Source organism: Aricia agestis, chromosome 17 (genome assembly GCF_905147365.1).
Source record: "Aricia agestis chromosome 17, ilAriAges1.1, whole genome shotgun sequence".
NCBI classification, from domain to species: Eukaryota; Metazoa; Arthropoda; class Insecta; order Lepidoptera; family Lycaenidae; genus Aricia; species Aricia agestis.
In genome coordinates this window covers 11207750-11221158 of record NC_056422.1, presented here as the reverse complement: position 1 = coordinate 11221158, position 13409 = coordinate 11207750, and the positions used below count along the sequence as shown (strand labels likewise).

General features: G+C 37.4%; 2 protein-coding genes and 1 long non-coding RNA gene across 3 annotated transcripts in view; 2 read left to right on the top strand and 1 right to left on the bottom strand.

Annotated features, from left to right (window-relative positions):
- Positions 1-13409, top strand: part of LOC121735483 (neuropeptide CCHamide-1 receptor-like) — a 101410-nt gene that overhangs the window by 30649 nt on the left and 57352 nt on the right. The window lies entirely within an intron of this gene.
- On the bottom strand, positions 4167-5740 carry LOC121735511. The gene is made up of 3 exons (XR_006036865.1): positions 5683-5740; positions 4537-4694; positions 4167-4455 (listed from the first exon to the last, which is right to left on the bottom strand). It is a non-coding gene; the product is annotated as an uncharacterized LOC121735511 (long non-coding RNA).
- On the top strand, positions 4450-8022 carry LOC121735510. The gene is made up of 2 exons (XM_042126357.1): positions 4450-4972; positions 5876-8022. The coding sequence occupies exons 1-2, from the start codon at positions 4545-4547 to the stop codon at positions 7830-7832; spliced, it is 2385 nt and encodes a 794-aa protein (XP_041982291.1). The 5' UTR covers positions 4450-4544; the 3' UTR covers positions 7833-8022.

Genomic DNA, 13409 nt, shown 5'->3' with positions numbered 1-13409 from the left:
ACCATTGTTTGTGCGACGGGATAGCGATGGACGTTGCCATGGTGACATACTTATTTAGTCATTTCAATAAAATAATACGGGCGAAATACTTTATATGGCAAAGAAACGTTTGCCGGGACAGCTAGTAATTTAAATAAAAATAAGTGGCATTTTTCGTTGTCACTTTATAACTCAAGAACGGGCTCACCTAACCAAACCAAATTCTCAGGGTTTGTTCGGACTATTTAGGTGGGATTTCACCAAACACACATAAAACTTAGTTTTATAAAACTTAGTTCCCATTGAACGCATTCATGCTGCGACGTAAATCTCGTTTTGTTTCGATTGGATTTCATAAACTTCTTTTGATCGCGATTATTAAATCTAAGTTTACGTGACGTCATGCGATTATTTTACATGTTTTCATCATTTTAAAGCCTTTTCACGTTAATTTAACTACAAAATAGCAAGAAACAATACATAAACTAACAAACGCATGTGTCAAAACTGTCATCTTGACATTTCTTTTGTCTATGTTTTTCGTTCCGCCATGACAGGGCTTGAACGGGTTTTATGACGTTAAACTTCGGACTTTGGGCGTTCAGAAGATAAAACTCGGATTTGCTGTGAACGCGTTCAGTTTGTGCTGGTGAAATGCATTTCGATGTTATAATCGCGTTTATACGTTTTGAACCGGTTCAGAGTGCTTTGAACGCATTCCGTTTCTTTGGTGAAATCGCCCCTTAGTATTTAGTAGATGGTTTATGTGAAGTTTTCACAGATTTGGTCGAGTAGTTATTTATTTATCACATTTTTGTAACAAATGAATTCAATTATTGGCGGGTCATTTTGTTAATGGCGATTTTTAGACGGGGAATTTAATGTTTTGGATTAAGTTTTTAAATGGCTAGCAATTATGTAATACTAGCTGTTGCCCGCGACTTCGTCCGCGTGGACTTTAGTTATAGCGCGCGGTGTCAACAAAATTTGTGTCAAATTTAAAAACTTTTTAAAACCCTGGTAAGTGGTACCCCTCTTAGGGCCGCGCTACACCGGAATGGCAGCGCTGAAAGTGCTCGCCTCGCCGCTGCCATTCCGGTGTAGCGCGGCCCTTAATTAATCAAAATACCCAAAAACAGCTGTGCAGTGTGCACATAATCTATACTAATATTATAAATTCACGCCAAACGCCAAAACTACCGAACCAATTGTAATGAAATTTTGTATACAGATAGTCTAAAGCCTGAGAAACGACATAGGCTACTTTTTTACTGGAAAAAAGGGTTGTCAGGGGGTGGAAATGCGTAAATTTGTTCAAATTAAGTTAGTTACAAAAATTCATAATAGATGGCGCCGTGCGTCTTCTACATCGCGCTGACGCTTGCTCAAAAGTCTTTCTATAAGAGGTGGTATCATCTTACATTTAAGATTCGTTTTTTTTCGATTGTTATATCTATTCTACGGTATTAAATAACTCAGTACTTTATCTGTGCAGTGACGTAACCTTAAACCTATCAATGTTAATAGTTTATGGGTAAAGTTGTGTAATTGGGGGGCTAAATAAGCTTTAAAATTTGGCATAAAATTTAAGTTTAATATAAAAAAATGAAATATTTATTGCGTGCACACTGCACAGCTGTATTAATTTAAGGAGTACCAGGGTTTTTTTATAAAAGCTTTTGACACCAATTTTGTTGATATCGCGCTTTATAAACTGAAGTCCACGCGGACAAAGTCGCGGGCAACAGCTAGTAACTAATAAGTATGATTAGTTCTATGTTACAATGAAGTAAAAAATAAAACGCCATCTGTTGAATCGTATTAGAACTAAAATGTTCATTGCATCGATATATTTCTGGATTTTTTATAATATTATACATTGTTCAATAATATATCATCCGATGGTCGATAACGCCATCTAGCGAAAGAGTGGCGTAACGGAAGCAGTGACGTGAACCCCGCGCAGTTTGCAGCAGCGTGACGTCGACACCCGCATCGCCGCGCCGCATCTGGGGCAACTTCACTCCCTTTCAACGCTGAACGCGTAATGGTTGCTAATATAACTGTCCTCACGTTAATAAATCATTAATTTTGTAATTTTTCGTACAATAAACGTAGTAATCAACAAGTCAATAAAGAACTTCATTGAAGAGTTCCTCCTGCTCCCGAACAAGTTTGGTCCTGCCGAGCCATATACAAGATACAAAGAGCCAGGCGGCAACGTGGAGCGTTACTTTGGAGAAGAGGATTATCCAGTCCAGGATTGTCGTCAAGTCGCATCCGGTCAGGTTACAAAACCCTTTTTCCCCATCCTTATCCAATATTTGCGTTAATATTGTTATTTTTTCCGTCTTAGTTGCGGTATTCCGCGGCGCCGGTGCCGCGTCAGGGCGTGGCTGAGCGGGAAACTGTAAGTACTTTTGCTTCCTATAACTTTCAAAATGAGTGACGATGAATTTAATGCGTTAGAACCTCCCCAGGGGCCTATGAAAACAAATGAAAGGGCTAAATCTCCTCGCTTAGGTATTAGCACAACCTCAAATAAACGTCTCGCTGATTTAAAAAAGCAGCGAGGTACGCTAAAAGGACGGCTTACGTTATTTGAGAAGTATATTTCGAAATTAGACAAATTAACACTAAATTTAAATATGAAAACAGAATTAGATTTACGAATTCAGTCAGCTTACAATTTGTTCCAAAGTTTCAATGATATTCAATGTGAAATGGAACAATTAATTGATGAAACCGATTTACCTACTCAATTAGAATATCGGGAGTCATTCGAACAACAATATTTCTCCATTATGGCTGAAGCGAAGTGCATGATAAATTCTAAAGATAGTGAACGAAACCAAGTTCCTTGTCAAGTTTTACATAATCCTGTGTCGGCAATTAAGTTACCAGAAATTAAACTACCAGCATTTGACGGTGCGTATGATCAGTGGTTGGAGTATAGAAATTCATATCTCACCATGATACATAATCGTAAAGATCTCAATGATATACAGAAATTCCACTATTTAAAATCATCTCTTAGTGGTACTGCCTCTCAAGTTATAACGGCGTTGGAATTTACTGCGGAAAACTACTTACATGCATGGGAGCTTATCGAAAATAGGTTTCACAACAATCGGTTATTAGTGCAAAATCACGTTAAAGCTTTGTTTACTGTCCAGGCTCTTCAAAGTGAATCATATATTCAAATTAGAAAATTGATAGACTCAACATTACGTAATTTGCGTGCACTAAAATCACTGAACGAGCGGACGGATACATGGGACACGCTAATTGTCTATCTTGTTGTATCTAAACTTGATCAGTCAACTGAACGCGAATGGGAAACTTATAAAGGTACTCTCGTGTCTAAGAATGATTCAAATAACATTAAATTAAATGATCTGTTAGAATTTTTAAGAAACCGTGCGGATATGTTAGAAATGATTAAGTCTAGTAATAATAAAGGTATTTCTACAATTAAGCATAATTACAGTGATACAAATAAGTTAAATTCTAATTTTAATAAAAAATATATAAGTAAATCAAATCACATAAACTCGCAACCTGTCACACATTCATACGTTTCTAATTCAAGTTCTAATAAACATAACTCCGAAAATAATAAATCTAGGCGTAATTGTGTTAATTGCGGTGGAGATCATTATTTATACTCATGTCCAAAATTTTTAAATTTGTCTGTGCAAGATAGGAATATAATTGTGAAAAATAAAGGACTTTGTCAAAATTGTATTCGTTCTAATAGTCACTCAATAAGCGAGTGTTCGTACGGCCCATGTAAAATATGTAAAAATAATCATAATACATTACTTCATAATAATAACAGCGATAGCGTAGGTAAAGCTGCATCTACGTCGACTATTTTGCATCCGTCGGCGAGCGTAAACAAATCAGCTGATGCGCAGGGCCTACGGTCCGAGCGCAATGTACTTACGTGTAGTGCCGCTGTGCAACCGGTTTTGTTATCAACGGCACTTATAGATGTTCCCGATATAAATAATTGTTATCATACAGTTAAAGCACTCCTCGATAATGGGAGTCAAAATTGTTTTATTACAGAATCGTTATGTAATCGTTTACAATTACCTATTATACAGTCCACAATTCATATTTCAGGTGTAGGACAAAGCGTTTCAAAAAGTTCTCACACTTGTAAAATAAATATTCGTTCAAAAGTTAATGATTTTAATACTAATATTCAATGTTGGGTTCTTCCTCGTATAACATCGAAGTTACCTTCGTTAGACGTTCACTGTAAATGTATACAGATTCCTAAACATGTTTCGCTCGCGGACCCTACGTTTAGCGTTTCGTCGGACATTGATATATTGTTAGGAGCGGACATATTTTGGGATCTTTTAAATAATAATAAGATTAAAATTAGCAGTGGTCCATATTTGTACGATTCCAAATTAGGATGGATCATCTCTGGCCCTCTTCATATTAATAAGTCGTTTAAACCTGAAAAAGTTCAATGTAATTTAGTTCAAATAAATAATCAATTGCAAAAATTTTGGGAGTTAGAAGAATTGACTGACTTACCAAATATCATGTCGAATGATGATCGTTATTGTGAGAAGTTATTTACAGAGACTACTAAACGTGACGAGTTTGGTAGATTTTTCGTTCGTATTCCTTTAAAGGAGTCACCCGAATTGTTAGGGGACTCGTACACTATGGCAAAAAATCGTTTTTTATGCCTGGAAAGAAAGTTAGATCGTTTACCTAACTATAAAAAGCTTTATTTTGAATTTATGCGGGAATATGAGGCACTCGGTCATATGACTCCAGTTGCATCAAAGGATATCCCGGATATACTAAGTAAACCGCATTATATCTTGCCTCATCATGGTGTTTACCGAGAGGATAGTGTCACTACTAAATTGCGTGTTGTGTTCGACGCGAGCGCGAATACGTCTAATAATAAATCATTAAATAATATACAACATGTAGGTCCACCGTTACAAAATGATATTTTGTCTATATTACTTAGATTTAGGCAGTATAAATATGTAGTGTGTAGCGACATCCAGAAGATGTACAGACAGATATTTGTTGAACAGGATCAACGTGTCCTGCAATTAATATTATGGCGGGAAGGTCGAGATTTACCTTTGCAATTGTATAAGTTGAACACAGTTACGTATGGTACGGCGTCGGCTCCTTTTCTAAGTATGCGTTGCTTACAACAATTGGCTTTAGAATGTGATGATGATTTAGTAGCCAGGACTATTAAGGATAATTTTTACGTAGATGACCTTTTTACAGGATCCGACGACCTTGACTCGTTATTACAGTTGTGTAATAAAATATCTGCAACTTTAAAAAAGGGTTGTTTCCCGTTACATAAATGGACTTTTAGTCATGACGTTTCTGCTGATAAGTGTAAAGACCTAAATGTCGGTGAACATCGCTTGTCAAAAACGTTAGGGTTAGGTTGGTGTACAAAAAATGATGAATTTTATTTTACAACTAAAATCTCACATAATGATACAGTAGTTACAAAGCGTTTAATATTATCGACAATTTCACAAGTATATGATCCTTTAGGTTTACTCGCACCTGCGGTAATAACAGCTAAATTATTGTTACAAAAGCTATGGTTACATAAACTAGATTGGGATGACGAAGTTCCTAAAAATATTACGAATGCATGGCAAGGCTTTCTTTCAGATTTAAAATATTTACGCGATATTAAAATACCTCGTTACGTGGTTCGCGGTAATTATATAGAACTTCATATTTTTACCGATGCGTCGCAAAGTGCCTACGGTGCGTGCGCGTACGTTAGATCGTGCCACAATGATTGTGAAACTACTGTACCTATTTCTGTGCATTTGTTGTGCGCTAAAAGTAAGTTGGCGCCGATAAAGACTGTTAGTATTCCCAGGTTAGAGCTATGCGGAGCTTTAATAGGTGCGAAATTGTATTGTAAAATAAAAAAGTCTTTATGTTTAAATTTTAATAAGGTTTATTTTTGGACTGACTCAACAATCGTGCTGGGGTGGCTTCGTATGTCACCTCATCTACTAAAAACGTTTGTACAAAATAGAGTCGTCGAAATTAATGAATTGACCGGTGATACCATCTGGCGGCATGTTAAGGGCACGGAAAATTCAGCTGATATCATAACGAGAGGTTCTACATTAGACACATTAAAGTATGATAATAATAATAACTGGTGGTGTGGCTCTACGTTTTTACGAGAACCTGTGGCTAAGTGGCCAATTTTTAATACTAATATTGAATCGTTATCTATTGATTTACCCGAAACTAAGCCTGATACAATTAATTTACATTCCATTCAAATTACTTCATTGATTGATTTTGAACGATTTTCGTCATTTATTCGTTTGCAAAGAAGTTGTGCATATTTATTGCGTTTTATAAATAACGCGCGAGTAAATACGCGCGGCAGTATAGGTTCGCGTTTAACCGGTCCGTTATCAGTAGACGAGCTGCAGCGGTCGCTCGATGCATTGACGCGGCTCGTTCAACAAGAATGTTTTAGTGAGCAATATCATGAGTTAAAAAATAAAATACCGTTGAATAGTAATAAAAATAACAATAAAACTAATAAATTATTATATAAACAAATATCAGGCTTAAATATATTTTTAGATAAGTTTAATATAATTCGTATAGGTGGAAGGTTATCTAACGCGGTTGGATTTAATTATGAAAAGAAACACCCGGTATTGTTAAGTAATAAACATCGTTTCTCGAGGTTATTGTGTGAATATGAACACAAACGACTCCTTCACGCTGGACCTCAACTTTTAGTGTATTCTATGCGTGAAAAGTGGTGGATTTTAGGAGCTCGTAATTTGGCTAGACAGGTAGTACATAACTGTGTCATATGTAAACGAATGAAAGGGAGAACGTTGACTCCTCTCATGGGTAACTTACCTACTGAGCGACTGGAGCCCAGCTTCCCATTCATACAGTGTGGAGTTGACTATGGGGGCCCATTGTTCATACTGGATCGCAAAGGCAGAGGTGCTAAATTAATTAAAGCATATATTTGTCTATTTATATGTTTTACGACTAGAGCAATACATTTAGAATTAGTAGGTAGCTTGAGCACGCAGGATTATATTTTAGCATTAAATCGTTTTATAGCACGACGCGGAAAGCCGTACCAAATATTTTCAGACAACGGGAAAAATTTTGTGGGTGCTGAAAAAGAATTGGCAGCAATTTTTAATAAAACTAAAGATATTTCTGATTTTCTAACTAATAACCAAATTCGTTTAACATTCATACCCCCCTATAGTCCTCATTTTGGTGGGTTATGGGAGGCAGGAGTCAAGTCCTGCAAGTACCATTTGAGACGCGTACTCGGTAATGCTAAATTAACACGCGAGGAGTTTGAAACAGTATTAACGCAAATAGAAGCTGTTCTGAACTCCCGCCCTTTATCCCCTCTGTCCTCAGATTCTGACGATTTCCTCCCACTCACTCCAGCACACTTCCTGATCGGTCGACCGCTGACTGCGCCTGCCTGCGAGAACCTCACGACGATCGAGCCTACGAGACTGGGACGCTACGAACGTGTGGAGCAAATTAGACAACACTTTTGGCAACGATGGTCTAAAGAATATGTTTCAGAGCTCCAGCAACGAACAAAATGGAAGGACAACAATGAGGACATCACACCTAATATCTTGGTCCTTATCAAAGAGGATAATACTCCACCACTCAACTGGAAATTGGGACGAGTAACAGAAGTATTCCCCGGGACTGATGGAGTATCCCGTGTAGCTGAAATACGTACAGCGCACGGTATTATACGACGGTCTTTCTCGAAGATCTGCCCGCTGCCTGTACAACTGTGAAGACGAATATGTTGGAAGATCCTGGTTCTTCCAAGGCGGCCGGTATGTTCAATAATATATCATCCGATGGTCGATAACGCCATCTAGCGAAAGAGTGGCGTAACGGAAGCAGTGACGTGAACCCCGCGCAGTTTGCAGCAGCGTGACGTCGACACCCGCATCGCCGCGCCGCATCTGGGGCAACTTCACTCCCTTTCAACGCTGAACGCGTAATGGTTGCTAATATAACTGTCCTCACGTTAATAAATCATTAATTTTGTAATTTTTCGTACAATAAACGTAGTAATCAACAAGTCAATAAAGAACTTCATTGAAGAGTTCCTCCTGCTCCCGAACATACATAAAATATATTTAAGATTTTTGAAATATTATTTTAATACACATCCAAGACCCAGGAACATTGAAAACTTTTTGTTCCGCCTGCTGGACTCGAACCCAGGACCCCCGGGATGAGCGCTGGCCACGCGCAATGCGAATTCATTTTCATCGATATTTTAATGGAAATAAGATAGATAGATTCCCACATCAAAATGTAGCCTATGTCCTTTCTCAGACTCTAGAATAACTGTGTACAAAATTTCATTGCAATCGGTTCAGTAGTTTTGGCGTGAAAGCGAGACAGACAGAAAGACAGAGATACTTTCGCATTTATAATATTAGTATGGATGTACGTAGCGAAGCACGTACCGGGTCAATAGTTACTTATATAATAATATTACAAGCATTTGTAAAGATTCGAAAGAAGATTAAAGGAAGATTTTATCCATTAATAAATAAGAATATCCATACTTCCATACTAATATAATTTAAGCGAAAGTGTGTCTGTCTGTCTGTTACCTCTTCACGCTCATACCGCTTAACCGATTTTGATGTGGCATGGAGATACTTTGAGTCCCGAGAAAGGACATATTACCCCGCGATAAACGAGTTTTGGCGCAACGGAGTTGCGGGCGTCATCTAGTATATTATATTTCGATTTCTAAAAGATTTTTACCAATCGTTAAAAATTATATTCAATTTTACAAAATCGTTTTTTTCTGTGTTGATAACTTATAGACCTCTAATATTATTACAAGAAGACAAGTATCGAATACACACCTAGGAGTATATTATCTAATATCATAGTTCCCCTAGTGAATTTGATCCTTATAACCGAGTATTAGTGTCTAAACACACTAGGCCGACAAAACTCGACCGAAGTTCGGCATGGTTACGCCAGCAAATTATTTTAAATTACTGATGACACATCATGCCGAAATTACGTCACGTATTTAATGCGTACCGTAAATAACACACCTATCTCTAATACAGTTCCGCAAGTTATTGAATTTGATCCGCAAAACGAGTATTAACCGTACTGGATTAACGGGTAATGTAATAAAGGAAGTCATAACCGCATATTAATAGTACCGCCGGTGTCGACGGTAAACTAATATACCTATTTATAACGTTTGATGTATATTTACTAGCTGTCAAAGCTTGTTATGTATTTATAAAGCTGGCTTTTCACGGCGTGTGATATCACAAGCCGCGCCGCGCCGAGCCAGCTATTACTCGAGCGAGCGCGAGCCAACACACGGCGCGTGGCTCGAGCGGGCGCGGCCCGGCTCGTGGTCACACGCGCCGTGAGAACGCAACCACGCCACCACTTTCTTGGGCGCATGGCTCGAGCTGGCGCGTGATATTAAACGTGCCTGATCGAGCCAGCCCGAGCCACCCCGTCACACGGCGCGTGACTCGAGCGGGCGCGGCGCGGCTTGCGATAATACGCGCCGTGAGAAGGCACCCTAATGTCGATGACGGTTTTCGATTTATTTGTCTCAAGAACTTAGGGTCAGCTCAGACCACAACGTGATGAGTTGCGGTCTGAGCCATACACGAAGCGCCTAAAAAGTATTTTCCGATACTTTCGCACCTATCACCTGCCACCAGGCGGAACAAAGTAAGGTATTGTCGTGTCAAACAGCCTACTCACTGAGTAGACTTCGCCGTAATTTTTGACTTTGACCCATAACTGATATTTAAATACCAAAATTAGCCAATCCACCTAGCCCTTCTCGAGTTTTCGCGAGGTATTTTAAACTGCAATGTATATATTCTAAGAATACAAAATTGTATTTTATCAAAATTAAATATTTACTTAGGTGCATTCGAAAACACCGTACAGGCGTTCGACAAATCCTGCATTCCAAATTTGAATGGACAGGTCGGCCATTTTGTTTGCCTTGCTCTGCAAGCACACACTAGTTTTCCGACTATAGACGTAAAATAGAACTCATTTTATTATTCTAAGCCAGAAGACGCTGAGAACTAAGGGGGCGACTAACCCAAAATTGTCGATTTTATAATTCATTTTTATACCTACTTGAAAATAAGCCCCGAATTGTTTCATTTTCTAAACATAGATACTACATTATATTTCCAAGAATTTGATCTGAGCGAAAAGACGATACCTATCTTAAAATTTTCTCGTTGGAAAAAAATCACAAGGATGCATCTTATTTTTAGGAATTTTTCATATATTGCCATAACCGTGCATTAAACTAAGTTAATATATTAACACATTGTATAAAATCCTATCATTCAAAAACTGACCTGGCGTATTTTTAAAATATTGTATATTTATCGAGTTAAAACTTACTTGGCGATGATTCCGCGTCGTCATTTTTCACATGGCATATGAAAGACGGGCGTGAATGTGAAGGAGGACGATGTTTGATTGTTTGGATTAATTGCCCTCTTAAGGCAAATCCTCGAAGATTCATTTCCAACTATTAAACAAACTCGTTATATCTCGACTCTTGTTTCTTGTTTGTAACTTGTTTTGATTGAATTTCCGAGTACTTTTGAGTCGTTAAAATGCTTTTCAATGCTTACGCCTGTTAATTACGAAAGTCCTTTGAATCCTTTTAGTTCCGAGTTGAAGGTAAATCCGATCAGCTTTGTCCACACTGTGCTTTTTCTGTTCGTCAAGGGCATGCGTTATAGCGCAGTCAACAGCGAACGTGAGGCATGCCCGCGACGCATGCCCAATGACCGTATCCAAAACTTCAAAAATGCCAATATTGGCGTTGCGTTCCTTGACGCATTCAATTATTCTATGCGCTAATATAAAAGTTATGACGAAAATTGAAGATGAAAATGCACAGTGTGGACATAGCTGTTGAACAATATTTTGACAAAGTTTACCGAATTTGCCAATTCAATTAATTATTCGACTTTCGAGTGTCTAAGTATACGCTTAAAGTTCAATGCCTGGGTTTATTTCTATATTTACAATAGGCTATAAATTATGGAGAAAATGAAATGGTTAACCGAATAGCGTTTGAAATATTGGTTTGGCTGTTGATTGTTTTTATAGGCGCAACAATTTATTCTCGGTACGATAAAATAGAAAAACAAAATGATGGACTTCATAAAACGGCCTCGGAGCTTGGCGTGGCCGACTATTTCCCTAACAGTGCCGTTATAAAAGTGATCTTACTTCAGTAAATTAAGGCCCAATTTCACCAGCGTTCATTAGTGTTAACAGCTTATTAAAATGTCATGTCTTCTCTTCCATTCATATAAAAACCAGCTAAGTGCGAGTTGGATTTGCCCATGAAGGGTTCCGCAGCAGCAATAAGGTTTATTTCTATGAAATTAAAAGGGTTTTGATTTATTTTTATATTTCAGTTGATTTCATGAAAGTTAAATTAAGGTTTACTATTTATGACGTATAAAAAAAACTACTTGCTAGATCTCGTTCAAACCAATTTTCGTTGGTAGTTTTTATAGTAATGTACATCATATTATATTTTTTTTAGAATTATCATGCCCATACTTTAGAAGTTAGAGGGGGGGGGGGGCACACATTTTACCACTTTGGAAGAGTCTCTCTCGCAAACTATTCAGGTTAGAAGAAAATGATATTAGAAACCTCAATATGATTTTTGAAGACCTATCCATAGATATCCCACACGCATAGGTGAGACGAAAAAATATTTTTTTTGTTTCAGTTGTACGGGGACCCATAAAATTTTTGATAATTTTTCCATTTTTTTATCAAAATCTTAATGCGGTTTACAGACTACATCTACTTACTAAGTTTCAATAGTATAGCTCTTATAGTTTCGGAGAAAAGTGACATACGGACGGATAGACAGACGACAGACAGACAGACAGACGTGACGAATCTATAAGGATTCCGTTTTTTGCTATTTGGCTACGGAACCCTAAAAACGAAAGGGGTAACGTGATACTAATTTGAGCATTAACTTTAACAGTTGTTGGTGAAATTGGGCCTAAATGTAGTCTACAAGAGCTATTTTATGAACTTAAATATATACAGGGTGTAACAAAAATAAGTGGTAATACTTTAGGGTGTGTACGTGTTACTTGTAGAGAGTTCTCTGTAAAGTAGCAGCGCTGAAAGATGAACATTTTTTTTTTTCACTTTTGTATGGACGAGGGCCCGAGCGTCACGAGTTTCCCCATACAAAAGTGAAAAAAATGTTTGGTCTTTCAGCGCTGCTACTTTCACAGTGAATTCTCTACAAGGAACACGTACACACCCTGAAGTATTATCACTTATTTTTGTTACACACTGTATATTGGCCGACCGGCCCTTATAATTGGCCCATCGTAGGTATATTAATTTGTCTTGTCACCATTATACAGAAACAACGGAAGTATTTTTTAAACTTGAACCTCTTTAGGGTTCCGTACCCATAGGGTAAAAACGGGACCCTGTTACTGAGATTTCGATGTCTGCATATGTCCGTCTGTCTGTCTGTCTCCAGGCTGTATCTCAATAACCGCTATAGCTAGACTTCTGACATTTTTACAGATTGTGTATTTCTGGTGCCGCTATAACAACAAATACTAAAAACAAAATAAAATTATTTTTTTAGGGGGGCTCCCATACAAAAGACTTGATTTTTTTGGCCTTTTTGACTTGTAATCTATAATAGCAACATGTAGACACTTGAAATTTACACAAAATCTTCATTTATATGTGTACTTTATTATTTAAGAATAAAATTAAAATAAAATAAATAATAAAGGGGGGCTCTCATACAAAAAACACTATTTTTGCCCTACTTTCGCTCTATAACGTTACGGAACCCTTCGTGTGCGAGTTCGACTCGCACTTGGCCGATTTTTTGTATTCTACAGCTATTTTGTGATTTGTTATTTTAGTACATTTACAGGCGCCAGATAGTTAACCTGTTCTGTCTGTCAGTTAAATCGATTTCACACCCGCTTGAGCAGTTTCGGTAGCCGTGTAGCTTCTAGAAATAACCGCCGCATAAATTATGCAGGTTGAAGCTATCTTTTATGTATTTTTATTTCGGTAAAATTTAAATTATAAATTTTCCAAGCAATTTTTAATGTAGTGAAACATTTAGTACTCAATGATTGTTTTTGTAGGTACGTAGGTAGGTTAGTTCACATTGTATCGCGACGATGCAATTCGATGAATTTAAATGACCCATTCAAAACTAAACTAACAGAAGATACACTGTATCTTTATAATATATATGTAGTAAATAAAGTATTCAGTTCTTACTGTCTGATCTGAATAGACAGAATTGT

What these genes read in the sequence shown, in the direction of transcription:
- LOC121735510 (XM_042126357.1), top strand. Translation starts at nt 4,545, where the DNA reads ATGTCGAATGATGATCGTTATTGTGAGAAGTTATTTACAGAGACTACT. An exon ending in CCGTTACAAAATGATATTTT is followed by an intron (nt 4,973 to 5,875) that starts GTCTATATTACT and finishes AAAGACTGTTAG; the next exon opens with TATTCCCAGGTTAGAGCTAT.